The sequence below is a fragment of the Microtus ochrogaster genome, linkage group LG10 (genome assembly GCF_000317375.1).
Source record: "Microtus ochrogaster isolate Prairie Vole_2 linkage group LG10, MicOch1.0, whole genome shotgun sequence".
Lineage (NCBI taxonomy): Eukaryota > Metazoa > Chordata > Mammalia > Rodentia > Cricetidae > Microtus > Microtus ochrogaster.
The window spans coordinates 4844922-4872183 of NC_022035.1; the positions used below are offsets into that span (position 1 = coordinate 4844922).

Genomic DNA, 27262 nt, shown 5'->3' on the forward strand with positions numbered 1-27262 from the left:
CGCGGCCCGCGGCCCCAGCCCGTCTAGCCCGACTCCACCGCCGGTCGCTGCCCCGGCCGAGCAGGCGCCTCGCGCCAAGGGCCGCCCGAGACGGTCCCCCGAGAGCCAGCGGAGGAGCAGCTCACCTGAGAGACGGAGTCCCGGCTCGCCCGTGTGCAGAGGTAGCGAGCCCAACCCTCCCGTCCTCCCGGGCTGCGTCTCCCCGACGGTGCCCTGCGTGGAAACTTCAGCCTCTCCGGGCTTCTGTTTGCTAGTGCATTACTGAAGGTGTGAAAGTGGCTTTGGGAATCTCACCCCCCCCTGAGGTCGCTGCAGGGCTTGGAGGAGCGACCTGAAAATCAACTTTAATCTGACCCTCACACTGCCCCTCCGATTGTATCTTGCATCCCTGGTCTGACAGGAAAAGTGTTTCGGTTTAATAGCTTCTTAGCTTTCTGTGTTTGTAGCCGGAGTAGGAGTTGCTGGGTGAAACCCTTAAACAGGCACACAAACTCTCTAGCGGCGGATAAGGTGGTACTAGGAATCTCTGCAGCCTTTGTGCTTTCCCACGAAGTTCTAGGCTGTCGTGTGCGTTGCTTGTTTTGTGTTTTGGAGGATTGATGATGCGTTGCTTGTTTTGTGTTTTGGAGGATTGATGGCGTTAGTTACGGCGCAGGCTATCCTTTGCATGTGTAGAGGAGACAGTTTTGAATGTGCACCTGAAGTGTGTAGGGTCAACCCACCCTCTCCTCTGTAGTTATGCATCAGATCGCTACCACACTACAAAAGGCTTACTGCCCAAAAGGTGATTTTCATAGAGAATTTCTTGAAGCCTGTTTGCGAAGTGTGTTTACTTTTTCCTTCCATCCTTAAGTATACTTAGCAGTTCAGCTGAACTGTGTAGGGCTCTCAAGTTTCTTTTTTGTTATGTGTCAAAGGGAATGGTGAGTGGGTGGATGCTGTGGACTCTCCTTAATGTTTTCTGTTTGGATTTGGTTTTGTTTATGTCGAGGGACATAGTGCATGATCTAGTTGAGTCCTGGGGGAGAGAAGAAAATTAGGCATAACAGGGACGTAAGGCCATAAGGGAGAGAGTCAAGTACTCATATTCTGAGGCTGCAGTTGCTGCCGCTACCTTGTGGAAGGAAGGAATCATACGGAGTAGGGTAAGACAACAGCAACAGAAACTACTCAGAAGGAAAATATTACCAAGCTCCATACAATGTTTAGATGGTATGTGGATTTTTTTGCATAAGATGGACATTCTAAAGTGTTTAGAGTTGGAGAAAGTGATTGCAATAGGATAGATCAATGTTTAGGTATTTTTGCTTTATTTAGACCTGTGATTAGCGTGCTGCTAAAGCACTTGCTTTAGAGCCCTTGATGGAAAGCTCCTGTGTAGGATGAAGCGGCGGAATAAGTGCAGGAGCCCAAGAAGCACATCCTGCAATCTGTATGCCGGAGGAATTTGCTCCCCCTCCACTCCCCCAGGTCAAGCCAGCTGCTGCAGAAACTGACATCCTCCAGCAAATCCTGAATGAATGAATGAAAACAACGTGATCGCCCTAATAATGACCACAACTGAGCACACATCTCTGGCTGTATTTTATAGAAAAGTCCACCATTTTCTAACAGATTAATGCCATATGCAACTGCCTTGCACAGTTTCTGGGGCTGCTTTAAATGAGAGGTTACAGAAGAAAAGAAGGCAACAGTCATAGACATTTTTCAATGATTTGGCTTTAACGGTTCGTTAATGGAGTTTGGGGATTTTCTTTCAGAGAACAATGTAAAAAAAATAAGAATTGTAGATTGTGTGCAGAGGATTTTGCAGAGGATTTTGTGGGCAGAGTTAGAGAAGTTTTGGCAATTGCCGCATCAGTATAATGGCCACCTTCCCTTTTGTTGATAAACAGTAACATCTTACCATAGATAATAGTACAACTTGTTTTTCTACATCCCTCAAAAGCCCTAATTGCTTAAGAATTACATGCCCCATCATGAAGTAGTTTTAATGAAATTTGTGATCAGGCTTAAATTCTACTCTTTGTTGTAGAATGGCACATCAGAGTTTAATGCAATTTTAATGCAATCATGATGAAAACACTTAGTTCTGAGTCGGGTTGTGCAATAGGCAGATTTGCAGGGTCAAAGCTTGTGCTGGGAATTGAAGGGCTTTTTCTGCTGTTTATAACATCAGGTGTTTCTGTCAGTTTCTCTGACACTGAAGGGATTATTGAATACAGGCTCTTGTGCTCCTGGTTCCTTGATTGTATTGCCCTGTGTTACTTGTTCACATTCTGCCTTGTTCCTCGCCATCCTTATTGAAACTACAACATATAACTAATAGGTTCTATCTGTTTAGCTGCTTAAAAATCTATCCTGTGACTTGAAATTTCAATTAGTTTCTTTTGAATTCACTAAGGTTCTGACTTCAGTGGGTTTTAGTTTCCACTGACCAAAGCGCCTGCTGCTGTTCCTGCTGCTGCAGACACTGACATCACTCTGCTGCATGAATGAAAAACAACAGCGTGCTTCGTTCCTTCCTCGGCTCTTCTGTCCTTCCTTTTTCTGCACATTTTAAGGTGTGGGGTTAGACATTGTACTATACTTTGAAACTACACAAAAAAATATTTAAGTAGATGGTGACTGAAGGGGTATTTCATGTAGATATGTTATTTATGGAAAGCTTTAAAAGCTACGGGCATTTGGGTTGTAGGTGATAACTAAAAATTCAGAATTTTATTCATATTTGTCTGATTATGGAGGAAAATAGAGAAACTTAAGTTTTCTGATTCTTTTATCAAGAAATGTGAACAGAATTTTGAACATATAATGCCAATATTTTTCTCATATACACTCTTAGCATGCATATTTATGGGGTTAAGGCTAGAGCAATAAAGTTGATACTTAGAAACCTGAATTCTGTAAATAGAAACAATCCTTTTAAAATTTATCACATTAATTTATAAGATCCAGCAGAAAGATACAATTCCCTTTATTTTTGGACCATAGCTTTAGATAACTTAAGTGGTTACTATAGCAGAAGATGCATAGACCTGCTAACTTCATGCTTTTTTTAAAAAAACATAGATATTTACAAATTTAAAGTTTTTTTTTTTGTTGGTGTTCCTGGATCATCCTCATTTTCTATGTTTTTCTTTCCTGGGTATTCTAAAACTTCAAGGTTTACTATTTATATTCACTTCTGTTCTATTAGCAAAATGTCATCCTTCCCCTTGTTTGGTTCTGAAGGGTTTGAAGTGGTGAATGACAAGCTACTGAATGCATCATTTGGCTCCCTGTGATGTGTTTGTAATAGATGTAAAATCATAAAGTATTATGCAAATAATTATTTTTTGTCATGGTAATAACAAACTCTACCTTTGAGATAAGTAGAACAATTCAGACGAGACTAAAACGCAGTGCTAGAGTTAAAACTAGTGATCTAAAGAAAACATAAAGTGGCTGCGGACAGAGACCAGGGATTTAAACACTAAACACAAAGCTATAAAGATAGTAGGTAGCAAATGGAAATCTCACACACGTGTGTGTGTTGTGTGTGTAAATATCCACCATTAAATAATTATAGATTATAAAAAATTAAAATTATTGTATTAGAGTACGCTAGTTGGAAAACCCTGCTTATGTTTATTTTACCAAATCTAGTAACAGAAGTTCTGACGATCCTGTAACTTTCTGGTTCCTTCTATGAAAAATAGTGTGTTAATCTTTTATTTAACCTTCCAGATTTATTTAGGCCTCATACTCCTAAGAGATTGGCATCCCTACAGTGAAATTTGATCAGATGTATTTTCCTCAGGAATCTTGAAAAATCTCTTGTCTTATACATAAAGAAATTATGCCTATTATTAAAAGATAATACAAAGTCAATAAGCATAGAATGTTTAACTGTAGCACTATATTAATGTATATATGTGTGTTTAACCATTTGATTTGCTTTAAGTTTTTAGTTCTTTGTTAATTTCCCTTTTTGAGTCTTTTTTTTTTCTTTTCTTCTAGACAGGGATTCTCTGTAGCTTTGGAGCCTGTCCTGGAACTAGCTCTTGTAGATCAGGTTGGCCTCGAACTCACAGAGATCCGCCTGCCTCTGCCTCCTGAGTGCTGGGATTAAAGGCGTGCGCCACCACTGCCCGGCCTAGAGTCATTTTGATACTGTTCTTAGTTGTGAAATACAAACATTTTGATAAGTTTTACTCTGTTAGAAATATTCTTCAATATTCTTTTTGAAAGTTAATTATCTGGCTAAAATTCTCAGAGATTGAGGTTCTCTGCACTCTGTTCCCCATTTAAAATTTACTTTCCCAAGCCGGGCGGTGGTGGCGCACACCTTTAATCCCAGCACTGGGGAGGCAGAGGCAGGCAGATCTCTGTGAGTTCGAGACCAGCCTGGTCTACAGAGCTAGTTCCAGGACAGGCTCCAAAGCCACAGAGAAACCCTGTCTCGAAAAAAAAAAAAAAAATTTACTTTCCCAGAGTCCTTATCAGAACTTATTTCTAAACTTTCCTGAATAGAGTGAAAGTATACTAAGCTATAAGTTTCCAGGATTCCAAATTCTGATTTGGGGGAAGATTTTTAATTTCTTAGAATTGAACTAAACAGTGTTAATTAATGGCTCTGATATTTTTTCTCCCTGTCAGTTACTTTATGGTGCATAAGATGTCAAAATCAGTTGTATGAGTAGCAGAGGTTATTTAATCAATCTACTTTATGTTCAAAGATTGTGTTTTTCCCAAACACTTTACTCTGAATACCTAAGGTGTATAAAGTAGATTAATGACTTTTTATCTATATATAAAGTTGTATGTGTGGTTATTGAATTGAAAAATTATCTTATTAATTGGAGTAATTTTTTCAAAAGAATAATTGATTCTGGTTTACATTTTTGGAAGACTTTTTTTACATTGAAAAAAATATTGAAAGGTAATGTCATTCTTTTGATTATTTTATTTGTGCTAATGTGGGCTACATTTGAACTAAAGAAACAAAGCTTAACTCCATGTCACAAATTAAATAAATGTAAACAAAAGACAACATTCAAATTAAGTCTAAAATTTAAAAAAAATATAAAGTTCAGTTTTACCAAAACTTTCATTTGCAGCTAATACTGTGTCAAGTGTATATGACCGATGACTCTGGGTTTTAATTTTAGTTCAGTTTTCTTTCCAGAGCTTAGACTTTTCTTATACCCCGCCCAGATAGGCTTTTCTATAGCTCTTGTCGTGGACCCGTGCCTAGTGTGTTGTTGCTTGTCTTCAGTATGTATTTCTGTTCTGTTAAATGTCTAAGAAACCATGTCTTTGACAGCCTTTCTTTGTGTCCAACATATTATTTATTTTTTAGAAAAATTTAAGCTGATCTAATGTATGGTCTCTTAATTGGTCTGCTAAGAGTAAACTGAAGAAAGAGATTACTACTCATTTACTGATAAAAGTCTAGGGAATTGATGAATGACCAAAACTATCAAACTTTCCCTTACCCATTATCTGGACCCCTAGAAATGACCAGAACCTAATTAATTTTTTCTGGCAATTTAGAAAATATTTGCATTTATTCTGCAGAATAAATTTTAATAGGTTAGTGTTAAGTCTGAAATATCTAAAGATATTATTTATGGACAAATTATAGAAAAATACCTACCCCAAATCTTGTTTTTATAGAAACAGATATGACTGATACCTTTATCACTGTGGTTTTTGTGAATGGTGTTGAGGCAAATAGCAGGAGGAGGCAAGTTCATGAATACTTGGTGACTTCCTTTGTATTATCCTGTCTCTGGTTGCTGTAGATAGAAAGGAAGAAAACATTTGTGGGTGACTATTTGGCAAGCTACGTATACTTGGAAATTCACCAATAAAATGGGTGTAGAATTCTGTTCTTTTAATTCTAGATTAAATGTTGACTCCACAGTTGATGAACTGCTGGGATTTTCTAGCTAAAAGAACGAGAAAGAAGTGGATTTTCTTTTGTGTTTCCATGGCACTCTTCCTCAGTGCTGGGACATGCACTTATAAGAGGTTCGGTGAATGTAACTAAAATGGAATCTGGAAGGATAGCCACTTTCTCTGCTTGCTTCTTACAGGGGAGGGGCACTCACACATGCACATGGAGGAGACAGAGATTGTACCTTGTTCCTGGGGCTCAGGGTTATGAAGTTATTATAGCTGGTCGCATTTACATGTAACAAGAATCTATGCTGTCTTCTTGAGTCACATTATATTGTGCAGAATGCTTTTCTCCTTTCACAGATGTTTAGATTAGTTATAAATGGTGGTGATCCGACTTGGCTAATGCCTAAGGAATTGCTAAGCAGGTACTGGTCTCAAGTAATTGTCTCAGTAGCTTGAATCAGCCTTCCTGAGAGCCAACAGCTGCGCTTGCAATGTGACTTTGAACCCCCACATATATAATTCAACGGAGTACTGCCATGTTGACCTTAATTATGACTTGTCCAAATTAAGAAGGAGTTGAAGATAGTGAAACCATAGTAGTTTGGCAAGGTTAGTGTTCAAGATTGTCTGCCAAGTTATTGGAATTAAGTAATTCACCAGTCATGAAGCAGTATTTCATAACAGAAAACTAAAAAGCACTGCTACTTGCTGTCTTGCTGAAGGTCAAAACCACCACCAACTAATAGTAATAAGTAATACTTATTACTTATCCAGTATGGTCATGGGGAAACTTTTTGAAGAGTTCATCAGCTGATTTTTATCTTTTCTACTCTTAGAAAAACCATAAGCTAATACACTTACTTCTTAAGAGAATATTTAATTGACAGGGTCACCCTGTATAGTTTAGAGTAACTCAAGCTGGCCAGCTTCCTGATTCAAGTTCCCGAGTTAGTGGATTACAGGGTGCTGCACCATACCCACTCTGCTCTTCCTGAGAATCTTTAGTCTCTGACTATAGTTGTACATTTACAAAGCATTCTTTCAGATGTCTGAACAGTGGAGCTGCCCAGGGGGTTACTTTAAAGTTACCACTCTGTTTATATAATTTTTCCTTTATTTTTGAAACTGAGAATAGCTTCATCCAATGGCTTCTGTAATATTTCTGGATCTACTGCATATCATTGCATATACATAATGTTTTTCTGTAGTTTGACTTAGGATGATGTCACTGGCCCTTATGTGCTCCAGACACACACACATTTTTTTGTAGAAGCCTGAATTGTTTTTGAACGTGGTTTCTTGTGTAGTGTTGTAGAATGTGTAGCAATACTTAATGATGTCTTTTGACTATTGAAATGAACATGGCTTGGCTTTGACTAAAATACCTGCTGCTACTGAGTAAGAAGGGGAGGTATAAGCCTTTTTCTATAGTACCATTTATGTGCTGTCTTAGTTGAGTGCTCAATGACTTATTTTCATTTCTTATACTCAGAATTTATATATTTTATTTTTATTCCCTTGTAGTTTTTATTTTAAAGTAATATTAGCATTAGAGCCTTCACCTTTGCTCTTTGCTTATGTTCATCTTTAAGATGATTGCTGTGTTTTCACTTATTAAGCCATGTGACCAAAAGTTTGCATCTTTGTGAAGATAACTATTATTTAAGGATTAAATTTTACACCTAATATATGAAAGAATAAACAGATGCTTAGTTAACCATACTTTGTGTGCCATTCTTTTCTAATGTTGCAAAAAGAGTATTGAAGAAAAGTGTATGGGCACTGAATATAATCATGTAAGCATCTGAAATTTTAAATAGGTATTTAGGAAATAGGAAGATTCAGAAATTGATGAAGTAAACTATTGTTTTATATTTATTAAAAATACTCCATTCGTAAAAATATATAAAGAAAGTAAATATACAGTATAGTTTGCATGTTTGATCCACATTATTATTCCACATAATTATATTATTTATATGGAATATAACTAAATAAAATAATTAATATAATTATGTAGCTGTTTGCAACTCCTTGGCAGTTTAGCTGTGGTTATGACTTTTCTATATCTCTGTATGCAAGGTAATTCTTGTGGATATGTGTGCTTTACCTAATACACCTATTTTTAGCATTACAGTATGTAGCGTGGTATCTAATACTTAAAAGGCCTTACAGTAAATAGTTAAAATTCACATACAGGATTTACAGAGATTTCTCCTTGAACTATATGAATACACATATATGTACACTAAGAGACAAGTGTACATACCCTGGAGTTAAATCACTGAAGAATGATCACAAGGACATGAAATCTTATAAATATGTGATAGGTTAAATTTAATAGATTATGTTTATGCTGCCCCTTTCATATAATTAGCTGTTTTTGGTCTTTGTTTCGGGCCTGACATTCAGTGGCTGTGGTTAAGCTTGAAAAAACATGGATTTATATCATTGTATAATGTGGAAGGATCTAGTGTTGGCTGTAGAAATAGTTGGAACAAAAATGAATTTTACACAAGTGTTTATTTTTAGAAAGACATACTACAGGGTGAGATTGGGTTTTTTTGTATAACATACAGTGTTTAGACATAACTATGCCTGTTTTTAGTCATAGATACAGAGAGTGTGAAATGTACTAAAATGACTTTAAAGTAGTCGCTTACAAAGTCACTTAAAAGACTAACAAGAACCATTACTTAAATGGACCTTGACCTTGAGACAATTCCCGAAGAAGCCAAAAGTCTGAAATGTAAAGATAATTTTTTTTGTAATTTTTTGATACATATTCTCATTATCTTTTTGGTCCCTTTCTTTCCACCTCCACTCCTTCTCAGATTCATGGCTTGTTTTCCTTTTATTGTTACAAACATAACACTTGTGTATATAGGAATGCATATGATATAAATACAGCCTGCCAAGTACATTTAGTGTTGCTTATATGTATATGATTTCAGGGTTGAGCACCTGTTATTGGATAGCCAATTAGGGTGCTCATTCCTGGGGAAGACTAATTTTTTTCTTTTTCAGCAATCATTTAGAATTCTGCCAAGTGGATTTTTATCTATTGAGATTTCATGGAATAAGCACCAAATTTATTATATTTCCAGTAATTTAACACCCCAAAATCAGTGTGCTCTTTCAGTTAGAAATTGAAATGTAGTATTCCTAAAAACTCATGTATGGAGAATGTGAGTTTTCTATTAATTTGTGTATATTATGGTGAAAACTTAAATTGTCAGGCAGATTTTCAGGTGGTTATTTGCTTTACTTATGTGTAAGCAAAATAATTTAATTTACCAGAATATTATTTGCACAAACTATTTAAGAAGTCAGTCACACAAGGTTTATCTGAGGTTGTTAAAACATATTACTGACTAGCGTAATTTCTCTTTGCTCAATAACTATTCTGACATTTAGCAAAATTAGCTAATACCCAAGTATTAGCTGTTCTAAATATGAATATATCATTTCCATTACGTCCCTACTTTGTGAGTTTTAAAGTTCTTACAAATTTGGTATTCAAATAACTCCTAAAAAGGAAAGAACTCTTGTACTAATTGTTTTTCACTCTTCTTGTGAGAAGACGTGTTTATTTTATGTAAATATTCCAAGCTCTGTTCTAGAATATTGTGTTCTTATCAAACAAACAAGCAAAATTTCCCAATGCTTTTCCTTAGGGAGTAGTCCTCCTTCCTTGGGAAAAAACTTGTAGAAACCCTGTATTCTTATCACTGTCAGGAAGACAAAACAAGGAGTAAATATTTGTAGGAATGCATGCTTTTATTTTTAGTTATTTATTCCTAGAGGGTGATTTTTTTTATAGGAAGCTTCCGACGTTGGGCATAGAGAGGAGGGAATAGGAGAGGAGAAGGGGTTGCACACACGTGTCCGTGTGCTTTGAAGATGACACTCCTTTCTCAACAGTCACCAGATAATGAAAAGTTCCCGATATTCTGTCCACATAGAGGTTTATGATCATCCTTTTTTTGTGGTGCTTTAATTTTAGTATACAAGTGGTATGACTTAAATTTTTCCCACTCACACAACATAAAATCATTGGAGACCCAACTAGACAGAGTTTTGAAGTTCTTCCCTGTGATTATGGGATAATTTACTACTTATGTCATTACAATTATGTTTCTTTCCTGGAGGGATGCTTTAAATGTTGAGCCTGTGGACTAAACTGCTTACTTTAAAGTTGATAAGAAATGGGTTTGTTGATTTGGTTTGGAGAAAAATTTAGTTTCAATCTGAATCATTAAACACAATTTGAATTCATGGTTGTCTACAATTTATTACTTTTTAAATCTTTTTTTTTTTTTTTTTTTGGTTTTTCGAGACAGGGTTTCTCTGTGGTTTTGGAGCCTGTCCTGGAACTAGCTCTTGTAGACAGGCTGGTCTCGAACTCACAGAGATCCGCCTGCCTCTGCCTCCCAAGTGCTGGGATTAAAGGCGTGCGCCACCACCGCCCGGCTAATTTATTACTTTTTAAAACATATTTTTTTTTTTCGAGACAGGATTTCTCCATAGCTTTTGGTTCCTGTCCTGGAACTAGCTCTTGTAGACCAGGCTGGCCTCGAACTCACAGAGATCTGCCTGTCTCTGCCTCCCAAGTGCTGATTAAAGGTGTGCACCACCACCGCCCGGCTTTAAAACGTATTTTTTTATGTGTATAGATATTTTGTCCTGCATGTATATATCCCTGCGCCGCACAATACTTGGTGCCCATGGAGGCCAAAAGAGGGTGTCAGATCCCCTGGGACTGGAGTTACAGATAGTTGTAAGCTGGTATGTGGGTGCTGGGAATCAAACTCAGAGTTCTTTTCCATTGAGCTGTCTTTCTAGCCTATTTATTATTCTTAACAAATGCATCATACTTTTCTATTAGAGCCTTCATAATTAGTGAGTTCAAAATTGTTGTTTTACATTCAAAATTGAAACAAACTTTGAAAAGTATACTTATAAGCTAGACATGGCAATGTATGCTGGTAATATTGGTGTTACAGAGACTGCGACAGGAGGGCAGAGATCTTAGAGCCAGTCAGAGCAAGAGACCCTACAGGAATTTAAAGTAAAAAGTCTAGGGCTTGAGAAATGGCTCAGAAGTTGAGTGCCTGCTTCTCTTGCAGTTACAGGAGTTACATTCCTAGCGCCCAGGTCTTTGTAACCCCCTCATCTGGCTTCTGAAGTCAACCATAAGCAGATGGGCACACCAACCACAAGAAGTAAATTTTTAGAAAGTATGTGTAGCATTTCTGTGGACTAGAGTGGTCATTCTTAGAGGTAGAACTTGTTAACAGCAGATTAAAACTGATATCCCGATATTCTACAAACTTAAAAATCTAAATAAAAAAACAAATCTAAAAGAAGATTTGTTAGTGCTTTTTTTCTTAGACCTATGTTTTCACAGAGTAGAACACACCATACTCTTTTAGCATGGAAATTAATGTTCATTTTAGATGCTTTGAAAGAGTAGACTCGTATTGTTTTATGATACTGGGAGAATAAATAATTTAATAAAATTTTAACTATATATAGTTGGACAATTGAATTATGCTTTAATGATTTATTTATACAGAGATATGATTTAGAAGTACAATTATCAAGATCAGAATATTGAATGATTAAAGTTTAGATTCAGAGACTTGATGTGGGAATGATTAAATGGTTTCTTTGTTGGCACTGTGGAACATAGTCTTAGTAGACGTTCAGACCTAGAGTATTGGATGATGATGATGATTATTATTATTTTACTTTGTGTAGTGAGGAGGCGAGCAGGCCTGCTTTTCGTCCTGTCCGGCTCCCACACATCTAACTTTACCTGAAATAATTACATGGAAACTGTATTCATTTAAACACTGCCTGGCCCATTGTATCTAGCCCCTTCTTGGCTAACTCTCATATATTGCTTTAACCCATATCTAGTAATCTGTGTATCACTATGGGGTTGTGGCTTACTGGGAAGATTCTAACCCACATTCATCTCGGGCCGGAGCTTCATGGCGGTTTCCTGACTCTGTTTTCTTTCTCCCAGCATTCTGTTCTGTCTTCCCCGCCTACCTATGTTCTGACCTATCAATCCAAGCAATTAATTAACCAATAAAACAACAGATAGATAGACTACCCTCCTACATCAACTTTGGGCCAGCATAAAGCTTGGCTTTTCCTTCTATCTTATTTCTCCCTCCGATTACTATATATTATTCCATCTCAGAATTCTCTTTGGTCTCTGAGTCTTTTTTCTCTTGCCTATTAGAGGTCTAGAGGTCCCCTCAATAGATCCCAACTATTTCCTGTTGAACTATAGACTGCTTAGTACTCTTAGGTCTTTCCCTGCCATTAGATTTTTATTTTGCTATTTTTCTACAATTAAGTATAGTCTATCTTTAGAAGAAAAAAAAATGTGATTTTTTCTTTTTGTAAAAAGATTTCTTAGTTACGGTTAAGAAATAAAGTCTACCATGTTTAGCTTGGCGTAAAAGACTCACTCATATTAATGTATCCATTTTGTACTTGTATTCCTACTAGCTTGAACTCACTGTTTTGTTTTTTTTTTTTAAATATTTTGTTTTCTTAAGGATATGTTAGTATTCTTTGTAATTCTTTGCCTTAGATTCATGGTCTCTTTCAGGAATGTCTCCTTCTCTAATATATGTGTGTTTTTGCTGAAAACTCCTGAATTCTTTGCAAAGTAGTCCTTCAGATAATCTCAACTTTTTCAGGTAGAGATAATTATTATTCCTCTACGTTATTTAAGCACCATATACATGTCTTTCAGTTATGTTGAAGCTATTTAAGGAACATGTGTTCTTACTTAAAATGTCAGATTTTTAGAGTAGGAATTTAGTCACTTTTGTATGTCACTGCCCACCAAATATATTCCTCTATTTGAATGTTTTAATGTTGTATCAGCTTGTTTGAAATTTTACTAAAGATTCTTTTGAGTTGACAATTACTTTTAACTTTTTAAAATTGATTTTATTGAGCTATACATTTTTATCTGCTCTCCTCCCTTCCACTCCCTTCCCTTCCCTTCCTCTCCCCTCCCCTCCAACCGTCTCCCATGTCCTATGCTCTCAATTTACTCAGGAGATCTTGTATTTTTCTACTTCCCATGTAGATTGGGACATTGAGACTTGTTATATGTGTATGACTTAATTCAATTATATTCTTTCCCTTGTGCTACTTAGATGAAAACAGAGTACTAAGAGATTGGATGTTTTCTTAAAGGTAGGAGGGAATGATGAATATAATCCTTTTTGAATAGAAAGTGCTGGTCTTTCAGTAAGATTGATATTAAGCATTTGAAAATAGAACCTCCATTCTCCAAATGGTTCCAATCCTATAACCTAGAACAGATGATAGCACTGAATTCCTTGCTTACTACAGGCTTTAGTTTATCACAAGCTGTTTTATAGGCCAGTGAGGTGGCTCAGGAGGCAAAAAAGCCTGCCACTGAGCCTAATCTGAGTTCAGTCTTCTGGACCCACATGGTAGAAGGGGATAGCGGACCCATGAAAGTTGTTTTGTAAACTGCATATTTGATGCAAATGTGCAGTAAGCACAATCAATTAAAAGATAGTTTAAAAGTGTTTTATAGTTAAATCTACTGTTAAAGTTACTCAGAAAACTTAACTTCAATATTTTGTTTTAATGTTACTTTGCAGAGTTTTTTTTTCCCTATTAGATTCACACACATGAGTATAGTTATAATCTGTTTGAAATGGCATGTCACATTTCTCTTGTAAATTCGTAGAACTTCAAGGTAAGTGTACCATTCTCCAAACCTACTTAAAGAGATCATATTGAGGAAATACTTATGTATCCTAACATTTTTTTTAAAACCTTTTTGAAAGAACTTTTCTTTTACGGTATTCTCAATGATGGTGAATATCTTTTAGGAGTAAATAAAACTTTTAAAAATAACCAAGAAAGTTATTAGGAACTTAGTGTTGATTAGGTTAGATTATCTGTTTGCAATGACCAATTATGATGATAGCCCAGACAGACTGACTTTGAAATTTGATTAAAATTGTCTCCAAAGATAAATCTAGACTTTTCTGTTGTAAAGATTTTTGTTTTTGCTAAATCCTGTTATATCTTCCTGTACTTCCACTTCTAGACTATCATTCATAGCCTTGCTCCTTACTTTAAAGAAGCAAAATTACTTACTTCATCCTGCTCAATTTAAAAATGTTAGTTCAACCTTCCTTATTCTCGATCTTCCCTCTTCTGCTAGCTCAACCGAGGGATTCCTGCAGAAAACTGGTGAGGCCTAGATGAATGGTGATCTGTAAGGTGAAGGAAGTCGGAATCACTGAACGATGATACCGAGGGCCATCTGTCAGCCAGGAAGACACACATTAGGCTGTTACTGTGATAACAAATAGCAGCAGCTAGCACTAACCCACATTACTATACTTTAGAACCTAGAAGAAAGGTGATGAACCAGCAATTATCTTTGCAGTTACTTTAATAGTTCTCCTTCATAGTCCTTCTCTCTCTCTTTTGATTTGTTAAATAGGCGGGTACAACCCATTGTATATCGTCAATATGTCTGACACTTTATCAAGTTGATCGTGTGACTTCAATGAAATATATTTATTTGAGAATGATTAGCTAACACCTACCAAAGCACCTATAACTGTTTCTGATTAAAATATTGAAAAATCATCTTGAAAAAAGTTTAGAGATATCTTAGGTAATGGCAACCTCAGAGAAATAAGATCAGAGTCTACTAGAGTATCTTAGTGTGATTGCTAAATGATCTTAACACTTTGTTTAGTTCTTATCTTACCTGAACACATCATAGAAAGGATTAAGAAAAACACGTGGAAAGGGAGAGAGAAGAAGGGACAATCACTTTGTTATCTTTTTTGTATAATTAGGTTGGTGTGGTTTGGAGGCAGTGCTCAACGTTTATATTATAGTTGTCCTATTCTGATGTTTATTTTTAATGAAAGTTGTATCCCAAACTAAAATCTTGATTATTTCACTCATGTTGGGAGTCACTGGAATTGAATGATGTTATTCTATTATTTAAGCTAATTTTTTTTTTAACTCAGATGTTAATAAACCCTGGAACTTCCTTTTCCATTTACTGGGAAGTGCCATCTTGACTCAGCAATTGTTGAGTCAGTCCCTTCCCTAGACTACGGTTGCTTAGAGGACGAAAGAATGATGCTGTTCTGAAACGCCTAGCAGTCAGTGCCTTTGCTTTATTTTCAAGTTGTTTTCAATTCTTGCTAATGCTTCCTGGAAATCTTTTATGCACAATATTGGTAGAATTGTTGGGATGGAATGTGTTCTGTGTGTGCAAACACAAATTACTGTTTTATCTGTTCTTTTTTTAACTCCCCACCCAGCCTTGATGAAGGTTTCATTTCACTTTATTTTGCTTTCACTTTGTTCATTATTTCCCAGGACTTTTTCTTCTGTTTTTGTTTATATCGGCTCTAACGAAGCATTTAGTTTTGGATAAACTGTTTCATAGTTATATATTTGATTCTTTGGTGTCAATATTTTTTAAATTAAATGTTAGAATAAACATTTGTGCCTCACTGTTTCTGAAGCCTTCATTCTGATTACTCTAAACAAGTGAGATTTTTGCATTTCCAGTCAATGGTCTGTTCACCTTTGCTGTGTCTAAGGATACTATTGTGAGAAAATACAACTTGTAGGGTATATTTAATTTACTAGTCTGTTTTATGTTGAGAAAATTGATGGGTTTGCATATATTGTAGTGCAGATTTCTGTTTATAATCTTGGCATCAGTAGATCAACCTAAATGATGTCATATATCCCTAAGGTTTTAAGCAGTCATTCTTTTCCTAAACCTTTTCTCCCTCCATGTCATGTATAGTTTACTGTGGATTTAACTGTTCAATTATTAGGCTGTTATTGGCTAATCTGTAATTGCTATTATTAGAAGCAAAGTATTTTATTTTTTTATTTATTTATTAAAGATTTCTGCCTCCTCCCCGCCACCGCCTCCCATTTCCCTCCCCCTTCCCCAATCAACTCCCCCTCCCTCATGAGCCCGAAGAGCAATCAGGGTTCCCTGCCCTGTGGGAAGTCCAAGGACCACCCACCTCCATCCAGGTCTAGGAAGGTGAGCATCCAAACTGCCTAGGCTCCCACAAAGCCAGTACATGCAGTAGGATAAAAAACCCATTGCCATTGTTCTTGAGTTCTCAGCAGTCCTCATTATCCACTATGTTCAGCGAGTCCGGTTTTATCCCATGCTTTTTCAGACCCAGGCCAGCTGGCCTTGATGAGTTCCCCATAGAACATCCCCATTGTCTCAGTGTGTTAGTGCACCCCTTGCTGACCTGAGTTCCTTGTTTGTGCTCTCTCTCCTTCTGCTCCTGATTTGGACCTAGGGATTACAGTCCGGTGCTCCAATGTGGGTCTCTGTCTCTGTCTCCTTTCATCGCCTGATGAAGGTTAATATTCAGGAGGATGCCTATATGTTTTTCTTTGGGTTCACATTCTTATTTAGCTTCTCTAGGATCAAGCAAAGTATTTTAAGTAATCGAACCTTTTCATTTATTAGTTCCATGATAAAATATACTTGGACTTACATTTCTACAGATTTTCAAATTTTTACTTGTTTAGCCAGACTGATGTTTTCAGGAATTTATTAAGTCATTTTGTTGCTGTTCAAATAGGAAAGAGATTTTACAGTTTTTCCAAAGTGCTTTTTTATGTTGTTTTAAAAAATTACAGAAACTATAAGAATGCAGTAGCTCACATATCTCATTTTACATTGTTATGTTATATCGATTTATACTGTATCTTAAGTTGATATAATTTGATTATTCTTTTATAGAGTTTCCATAATAATAATTCAGTTCATTCTTGCTTTAAAATTTTGAGGTGCAGATGATATGGTCATGAGAGTAAAGATGCTTGCTCTCAATCCTGAAAACGTGCGTTCAGTCCCCAAAAATCTGGTGGTGGAAGGCCAGAACCAACTTCTACAAGATTTCCTGACCTCTGTACACACTCTCTCTGAATAAAATGTAAACAGTATTTTAAAAAGACTCTTCGTTTTTGACTCGTCCAGTGGATTATTCTTTGTCCCTTCAGAGTCACTTTTAGCCCCTTCATGACAAGGTTTCGCAAGGTTTCATTCTGTGATGTCTTTGTCATATAGCACTATTGTTAAGTCTGTGAGTCCTGACCAACCATTTCCTGTAAAGGGAATCCTGGATTCCTGTTTCTGGATCCTTTCGTGGTATCTGCTGTAGGCTTCTCTAGGATGGCCTTTGGAGTTTACTCTGATGATCTACTGTGGAGGGCAAGAATAGGTCAAGACTGTACAGTAGAGTGCAGGTGGCTGCTCAGATTTCAGCTTCTTTCTTTTCTAGACTAAGTAGAAACTAATTTTTGTCTTTCTACTAAGAAGAAAATACATTTCTAAACTTAGCCAACTCAACAAAAGTATAATTGAATATGAGAAGTGTATACACATACACATGCGTGTGTACACACACGCACACATTAAAACATATCTAAAGCTATTATCTTGATGTCTGGCTTTAGAAAGAATTTGGCATCACATAATCACATATTCCAGAAATTCAGGCCTGAATAGCTAAGAAGATCACTGATTTTACTATGCTGTAGTCACTAGTTTTACTCTACTGTAGTTCAATATTTATTTGAACATGCTCTTGCTGTCCATTTTCAAAGATTCGAGCTGAACAGTTCCTACATCCCAGCCGTCCTTAATTGCTTTGCTTGCATACTTTAGGTTAATTTCTTCTCAAGTAGATTTCTTTCAAAAAAGATTCAGGAAGAATTATTATTAAAATACATTAAAATTATTATTTTAATTCTTGCTGATTTACACAGCAAGAACTCAGATGTAGTTTTCATTAATATAAATTTTAAATTCTTGATATTTTCAAACTTTTTAATAATGAAATATATCCACCCCCACCTCTCCACCTCTGTGTATTTCTTTCATCACATCTCCATCCCAATCTCTTCCTTTTTTTTCTTTTAATTTTTTTATAACCTACTAAGTCCAGTCAGAGCTGCCCATGTATCCATATCCTGGAACAGGAGAAGCCAACTAGTGATCACACACCTCCAGAGAAAAATGGCATCAACCGCCAATGGCGCTACAGTAAGGGATGGGGCCTGGAGAGCATCTCCTTCAACATCCTGTGCTGTGAGTTAATGAATGCAGAGTGTCCTGTCCTGAAGAAAGCATTTCACAGCACTCTACCCAATCATCCAGCTCACGTTCATTCTGCACCCTCTTTCTGCCATGTTCCCTCAGTTGTAACTTTTATCTATAGCTCAAGCAGATGCTAGCACCTTGCCTTTGAATTTACTAGCTTGATGAACGATGAACCCTTATGAATCTCCTTTCTTTACAAATTATCCTGTTTCTAATATTCTCTTGTTGCAACAAAAATGGACTATGACAGTGGCTCATGTATTGGTCTAATTTTTCTTTACTTTGGTGCCAAGGAAGACAGACCAATAAAGGATGCTGGTAAAATGCCTAGAACATGCTGACTAGAAACTAAACTAGTCAGAATTATGTTAGATAATCAATATTATTATACATTAGATTGGATAGAGTTGCATATCCCCTTCCTACATGTTTTTTTCTTTTTTGAGACAGGGTCTCATAATGTAGCCTTAGCTGGCATGAAACTCATTATGTATACTAGAATGGCCTCAAACATCATAGGAATCTGCCTGCTTTTGCTTCTCAAATGCTAGATTTAAAGGTATATACCACTATGCTTGGTTCCCATTTTTTTCTTATTCTCAGTTATCCAGTTTTAATTTCTTTTAAAAATCATTCTTTGTAATTACGAGGCGAGATAAAATATAATTTGGTAGTGATAATATTTAAATATCATGTAATACATAATAAACTATATTTAAACCTATAGTTTCTAAGATAATAGCTCTTATTAAAATATACTAAAGCTAAATCTATTTATAAGTGGAATTTTATCAATTTTGTCTTTAACTATAGTGAGGCATATACATTCTCTACTTGCATATAACTTATGGCTATTTTCAAATCTCAGATTAAAAAGTATATCATTTTTAAGCTGTGTGGTGGTGGCACAAGCCTTTAATCCCAGCATGCAGGAGGCAGAGGCAAGTGGATTTCTGTAAATTCGAGGCCAACCTGGTCAAAGAGCTAGTTCCAGGACAGGCTCCAAAGCTACGGAGAAACCCTGTTTTGAAAAACCAAAAAAAAGTATTATTTAGAATATTTTGAAATTGGAGAAAAACCACCTAAAATCTTTCAGTCTCAGTGCATTTGCTATTTTGATTTTATTTCTATGAAGATTAAAATGGGTTAAACATTATAAAACACTATCTTTAAAGGGTAAAAGTTGTCTTCTAAGATGGATATACGGTATCATAATTTTAGGGTCGGGATTAAATAGTTCAATAAAACTAAACTGTTATGGTTGCAGTTTCAGCCTGCTTAAACATCTAAGTTTACTTACATATTAAAGCAGTCTTTAATTTGGCCTTTGCACTTTGTATAAAGAAAGCCTTTTGAGACTACCTTATATTTTTCAGTAAATGACTTATTACAGTCAACTTTCATTGCACTACTAATGTTTTAAGTGCTTGAATATTTACTCAAGCTTTTTTCTCTTTCCCATAGTATTTTGATCACCTTAACCTCCCATTTTTTTCTAATAACTCTTCCCAGATCCACCCTCATCACTTTCTTTTTTTTTAAAAAAAAATAGCCCTACTGAGTCCAGTTTGTATTATTAATATTCTCATGGTTGTGAGGCCATCCACTGGAGTATGGTTGACCTGCCAGAGACTATTTTCTTAAAGAATGCATAATTACCCTTGCCAAGAAGCCATCAACATCATTAGCTCCTGCAGGGAGGCTCATGAGCCCTCCCTCTCCTGTTCTTCTCTTTTTCTTTTTAGTGTTGTAGCCCTGGCTGTCCTGGAACTCACTCTGTAGACCAGGCTGTCCTGGAACTCAGAGATCTGCCTGCCTCTGCCTTCCCAGTGCTGGAACTAACGGTGTGCCGCCTGACTGACTTGGCTACCTGTGTGCAGGCAGTCAGAGCGAGTGTGAGTTCTTGAGTGCAGGTATCTTGTCCTGTCCAGAAGACAGTGTTTTCACTCTGATTCTCCCTAACTTCTGACTCTTAAAAATATTTCTGCCTTCTCTTCTGTGATGATCCTTGAAGCTTGGTAGGGGTGATGATAAAGATGTCCTATTTGTGACTGAGCACTCCATCTCATGAACTCTTAATTCTTTGCACGTTGATTAGTTATGAATTTGTATTAACCACCACCACTGTGCGAAGACACTTATGATGAAGATGGATAGCTGCACTAATCTGTAGGTACAGAGAGATGAATTTACAGGACGGTTTGGTATTGTGTCTTTTTAACAAAATAATAGCAATAGCTTTAACCCATGTGGCCTGTGAGTACATCAACAGTGGGTTCTTAGCTGGATTAACAGTACTAGAAATGCTTTTCCTTTGTGGAGTGAGTCTTAAATCTGACTTAACTAGTAAAGCAACTGTTCACTGTTGTAACATTTCATGCTACTATTGCACCCATGGGCATATCTTGTCATACTGGTCATTGTGGTTCACAAGGTTCTCAGTTGGGTAAAGCTGTTGCTAACTTCCTCCCAGCAGCCTACATCAGATCCTTCTGATAGTGTGAAAGCTATATGGCAAGAAGAAGCTTCTTGGTCAGTACCCACTTGATTTCTCCATGTCCTGTGAGCAAAAATGTGATGTCTTCAACCATAGTGTCTTATCAAGTTCTCGTCTTCAACTGAGAACAGGGATAGTAGCCTGTAATTCTTTTTGCAGGGGTAGGGTGTCTTTGGGTTAGCCATTACAATCATGATGTATCTGGACCTGGCATTGGGGTTTGCATTTAGCAACATAAAGCTTCTGGAGTATTATCCCTTGTGTACGGTAACTCAAGTTAAACTTTTTTATATGAATAAATAAATGTAAAACATCTTTAGTGTTATCCAAATCTTTATTCAGCTTTTATCTTCCTAATGTTCATAAGTATTTTCCTGAGCTCTTAATTGAAAATTTGCTGTAAGGCTAGTGCTTAGTTTGGAAAGTGACTTTGAAGGAGCAGACTTGGTTATTAAAATTAGTTAGATCTAGAAGTTTAGCATATCATTGCAAATTTTGAAAAACTTGTTGCCCTTTATGTAGCAGGATGTTTTGTTGAGTCAACCTTATATATATTCTCTCTCTCTCTCTCTCTCTCTCTCTCTCTCTCTCTCTCTCTCTTTCTCTCTCTCTGTGTGTGTGTGTGTGTTTGAGCACCTGGATCCTAAGGATTTAGTTCCAGTTTTCCAGCCATTGGCTTTTGAGCTTTTGTAGAATTTGGGTGACCTGGTACCCTGAACAGTTCATTTGAAATGTTCAGCTTCCTTCTACCAAATTTTCTTAGACAGGATTTTGCTGTGTATCTCAGGATCCTGACTTTAGGATCCTGCTTCCTCGGCTTCTTGAGTGTTATAATATTAACAATCAAATAATTCTTGGTGAAAAACAAGAACAGATCTTGTGTTTGGATATGTGTTTGTGCCAAGGCATGTCTGTGAAGGGCCGAGGAAAACTCAGGTGTTAGTTTTTTCAACTTGATTGAGAAAGGCCACTTCTTTGTTACATAAGGTACGCTAGCTGGCATGAGAAAGTCTTTGAAGATATTCCTTTCTCGGCTTCCCATTTCCATGTAAGAATATGTTACTGAGATGACAGATGATGTACTACTGATTCTACTGGCTAGTATTATTAGTTCAGTATTTGTATTAAAATGCTATATGATTTCTGTATAGAAAATAAGTGGAAGAAATAATGTTGGTACTTAGTTTTCTTAAGCATTTTGTTGAATACTTTTATGTTAGGATTCTTTGCAGTTGTAATAAGGTTCTTGAATTAAGGATAAAGTAGTTGATTCTTATTGGTGCTGTTGTGACAGCTGTTTCATAGAATTACTGTCTATACAATACTTCTGGGAATGGCAGCTCTATTTAAAGATCTAAATATAAATGATTTAAGTTTATGCTTTGTGCCATTGTAAATGGAAAGCTCTGGCTGATCTTGATTTGATGAGGTCTAAACCTAAAGGACTGATAGTTTTCATTTGCTCAAACAGACTGAACTGAGTATATAACAGACGGAGTCTAATAAAGAATGGGAGAGCTCCGTGTGTTCTTTACGTTATGTATGATGTTCAGAAATAAGACATATTTACTACTTGCTACGTATTGTTTTAAGGGTATGGTGAATTGTATCATGTTACCCTATAGCTAAAGTTCTTAATGTTTCTAACATTCTTAAACTTTTTTGTAGAAATTCCATTTTCTTAACTTACCACTGGAGATTATTATCTTAAAATGTCAGATTTTCAAAATTACTGTTTATCAGTAATTGCCCCTAAAATAAGAAAACAATGTTGGGAGCAAATTAGCTGGATAGCCTCTTGTATTACTTTAGCAAGTTGGATTTATTGTGCTAAAATCAAAACTGGGATTGGTGGAAAATATATACAAATCAATAAAATCTAAGGACATCTAGAGTTAGATCTTGAAGCAGCCAAAACCTCAACTCATTTAAATAATACGAACAGTTGAGTTTGTTGAAATTGTTTTGCTATTTATGATAAATTATTTGATAAATCTGATCATAATTGTATTTGATAAATGGAGTTGTTATGGCTATTTCATGGACGAGTACTGTCATTGTCAGCTGAGGAAAACAAACACTCCATATTAACCTATGACCTTTTCATGCGTGACAGCACACTTGTGCACATACACATCTGAGCACATGTTCACACACACACACACACACAATTTTTAAAATCTGTAATTACCATAAAATTTGGAGATTGTTGTTACTGCTGCTCTTTTTTGTTTGTCTGTTTTTCTGAGACAGGGTCTCATTATGTAAGTCTTGGCTGTCCTGGAACTCAATGTATACAGCCGTCTGGTCTTACAGAACTTACAGAACTCCACCTGTCTTTGCCTCCTGAGTGTTAGGATCAAAGGTGTGTGCCACCATGCCTGACTACGAGGATTTTTTAATTTTTACTTTTTAGAGGTGATAGGTACTGAACCCCAATGTCTTGTGCTGATCAAGCGATCTACATAATTCAGCTTAAAAAGAATTGGAAAAGCATACAGACTAGATACAACTTCCAAAAAGCTTAGTGTAGGTTAAGTACAGGTTTTACACACACACACACACACACACACACACACACACGCATTTACTAATAGAACCGTGAGTTTCCCTCAAAGAAACTCACGAAGCTTTGGGAGAAAGAATCATGGGTTTCTATGTAAAGAGAACAATTCTTTAAATTGTTCAAAGCATTGTTAAAAGTAAAAGAAGTTTTAACCTAGAGTCTATATGCTGTAATTTGAAAAATAGGCACATTCTTTTGAATGTATATTTAGCTTCTTAATAGAACTGTGAGTTTCCCTCAAAGAAAGGCACGAAGCTTTCTGAGAAAGAAGCACATTACTTTTCATTTTCTGTGTCTTTATTAGTGGGCAGCTACTGTTAAGTATTGGGTTTGACATTCAAGGAGTAATTGTTTTTATCCTGTTTCTTTTTGGTGTAAGAAGTATAAAGTAACTTTTAAAAACCTTAAGAAGGGCATGCCATTAAATTGTAAGATATACATTAATTTTGTTTTTCGCAGTTTATAAAATTAGTAAATACTGTTTTTATAAACTTGGAAAAGTACTGGAAACAATTGAAAGGAGGTGGCAATAAAGAGGGACATGGAAAAAATAATAAAAAGCAAGTAGGAAGGAAGCATTAGAAAATGGGAAAAAATACAGTACAAGCCTATGACAATTGGGATTTGTGGGATAAACTCACTTTTTACAAGAAAAAGATTAGATAGTTTGTCTATGTGTATAAAACATACACATTAAATTTGATTAGATGATACTGAGAATAAACATACAAGACAAAGTTTGGAGCCATAATATTTAGTTTGATGGTATTTTAAAGTAAAAAGTAGTAAATGAGGCAGATTTTAATTACAGTGCATATGAGTAATAATGACATGCATTAAATTGTAACGAACAAAAATATAGGTATGGATTTTTTTTCCAAAAGAGAAAAGTTTTGGAACTCAGTAGTAGAATTAGAGTACCTTTCTAAGTAACAGATTGAGTGGCTAGATTTTTATTTAATTCAGTTGATAAGTTGAATGCTAAATGTAGCTTCTTTATTTCTCAGGAAAATTAATAATTTTCTTCACAAAGCAAATTACAGGTGGTTACAAACAATAGAAATAGACAGCATTAGATTTTCTACCTTTTGTGCATAGTAAACTTTCATTAAGTAATAAAAATAAAGACTGAATTTGGTAATTGTTAGATTTTCTCTTAAAATCCTTAGGTCAAACAGAAGCTACATTTCTAAGATAATGCCTAGATAACATAACATCTGTGTACACAGTGGTTTTTCTCTATGTTGGTAAACTAATTGCATTCTGATTTCAAGAAAATACCTAAATGACAAATTAAAATATTTTTTTCTGATCTTTAGTAATATGGGCAGTGTGCTTCCTGATTTAAAATAGGACTGTAAAGGCTGAGTCTTGGGAACTTGATTGATTCCTAATGCCCTGAACTTTATTATAGGTACATATTAATAATAAGGTTTTTTTGTGGTAGATACATGGTCAATCTTTTAATTTCTTTATATGTTAGGTTTTCCATGTGATAATGTTGATTTTCAACAGATAGAGAATTAAGTTTTTAGAGCAGATTGATCGAACTGTATAGAATGTTCAGAGATCTCTGTCCCTTTCTCCTTGTCTCTTTCACCTTGCTGTATTTCATTACACAAATAAATTCCTTTTACTGCTTTGAATTCTTCATTCACAAATAAGAGTGTTGAAATGTTATTTGTGTGGTCATGAATCAATTCATTAACTATTAAACATCAGCTTCCTTTCATTCTGTAGTATCGGAAATTACGTTATGGTGGGAGAGAAAGACAAATTTAGTGTACCACGAAGGCAGAGGGGATTGAGGATTTCTTAACTAGAGAAGGAAGGAGACAAAAGGATATTGAGCAAGCTTTCACAGCACTGGTCTGATGCCTAACATCTAAACTGGTGTTAGAGATCAGTAAGAGTCAGATGAACTTGGAAGAACAGAATTATCGGCTGAGGAAATGCAGGGTTCAGAGACAGAGATGTTCTACTCTTTGAAAAAAATACAGATTATTTATATGACTCTAGAATAGTCATGTGGAAGAGTAGCAAAATAACAAACAGTGAGATAAAGGCAAACCAAATTGTGAAAATCTTTTATGTCATAAAGTAGATGATAACTGGAATTAATTTTAGCAATGGTACCAAAGAGCCATTGTAAGATTTAGCTGAAGTGAATGCAGAGATGGCATTTATAAACAAAAGTTGTAGTTTAATTAGAGTTACAGTAGAAATGATGCATAGCTTAGAGATCTCTAGAATGATTGGGCTTTTGAGGATCTGTGAGAAGGTGTGTTTCACACACACACACACACACACACACACACACACACACACACACACACGAATATGTTGCCTTGGAAAAGGGTCCATAACTTTCATCAGCTTACACAAGAGGGTTATTAGAGTTTGTATATTACTAGAAAAAGTGACAGAATGATATTTATAAACTTTGAAGTTTATTAATTTAAAAATATGCTCTGACGTCTAATGTTTTGTTTTTTCACTTTTTTAGTGGACAGGCCAAAATCTCAACAAATTCGAACCTCTAGTACAATAAGGCGAACCTCTTCCTTGGATGCGATAACAGGACCTTACCTCACAGGACAGTGGCCACGGGACCCTCATGTTCACTACCCTTCATGCATGAAAGATAAAGCTACTCAGGTAAGATGAGCAAAGCAAAACCAGTTCTTTAATTTTTGAAACTAGAATGCAATTAAATTATCCTGGATATGAAATAAAGGCAACCAAAGCAAAATTTCTTGTTTTAAATATGCTGCATTATAATAATTTTTCTCAGTTGGCTATAGAAGTTTTTTTTTTTTTGTTTTTTTTGTTTTGTTTTTCGAGACAGGGTTTCTCTGTGGCTTTGGAGCCTGTCCTGGAACTACCCCTGGAAAAAAGGCTGGTCTCGAACTCACAGAGATCCGCCTGCCTCTGCCTCCCAAGTGCTGGGATTAAAGGCGTGCGCCACCACCGCCCTGCGGCTATAGAAGTTTTTAAGTTATTTAATATTTAATAAGTAAATTCAGTCTGTATTATATGACTTTAGAGACATGCTGTCATTTTAAGGATTGTTTTATAATAAAAAGATTGTTCTATAATAAAATGAAGATAATGACTGGGAAGCATTTTAGAAAATGTGTTTTTTGAACAAAAGTTTGCACAGGTCCTGAAAAATAGCCTCTAGATTATTAGCAGCATGAACTATTTTGAGAGGTTATTTTCGTGTTACAAAGCCAAGACCTTTATAAAGCTAGTAAAATAGGAAATTTTCCATTTTCTTATTTCCACTATTTTAAAAGACTTCCTAGCCTTTTGATTTGAAGAACATTTCCTCTCATGTTAGAAACAAGTATCTAAACATCTTTGTTTATTATGTTATGATAGGAGCTTTGACTTTATTTTTACTAAATGGTCCTTTTTTTTTTTTTTTTTTTTTTTTGGTGGTTTTTCAAGACAGGGATTCTCTGTAGCTTTCAAACCTGTCCTGGAACTAGCTCTTGTAGACCAGGATGATCTTGAACTCACAGAGATCCACCTGCCTCTGCCTCCCAAGTGCTGGGATTAAAGGCGTGTGCCACCACTGTCCAGCCTAAATGTTTTTTGAAAGTCATGAAATATATTAAAATGTAAGTGATTGTTATTGGGCATAAAGAACACATCATACAGGTAGGGATAGAAGATAGTAAGTAGATATTAGATTAGGCAAATATGTAAATTTAAGGGCATTCAGAATAAGTACACTTGGAGCTTAATAGTTTTAAAAATAATTACAGTTTCTTATTGGGAGAATGCAGGAGAGTGCATTTTGGACATGGTCTATGAAAACCCTACCTATCAGGTTTTTTTGTCATTATGTTAGGCAAGCTTGGAAACTGAAATGAGTTGCTTTATTGTCCATCCAATGAGTTCTGCCTCATAATTTTTTAATGCTGCAATCTTTTGCTTTCTATTGTTTTAGCAAGGAAAAGGATAAATTTGATATGGCAAACAGTGGGATTCTCAGAAGAAAAATTTGTATACCTTGGGCCTAGGCATTTAGAAAGAAATACAGACAAAGATGACTGAGAACCAAATTCTAGAAGAATTGGAATCACAGTTATGATAAAGTATAGAT

General features: G+C 35.9%; 1 protein-coding gene across 3 annotated transcripts in view; it reads left to right on the forward strand.

Moving 5' to 3' along the window:
* Glcci1 (glucocorticoid induced 1) overlaps positions 1-27262 on the forward strand; it is an 83532-nt gene that overhangs the window by 15263 nt on the left and 41007 nt on the right. For 2 of the 3 annotated variants that reach the window (XM_013352453.2, XM_026787553.1), the window contains exon 2: positions 25655-25806. In XM_013352453.2, coding sequence (XP_013207907.1) covers positions 25655-25806 — 152 coding nt within the window. Of the gene's footprint in view, positions 1-217; positions 268-25654; positions 25807-27262 lie in introns of those variants that run through there. The other variant, XM_026787554.1, reaches the window with a different exon arrangement.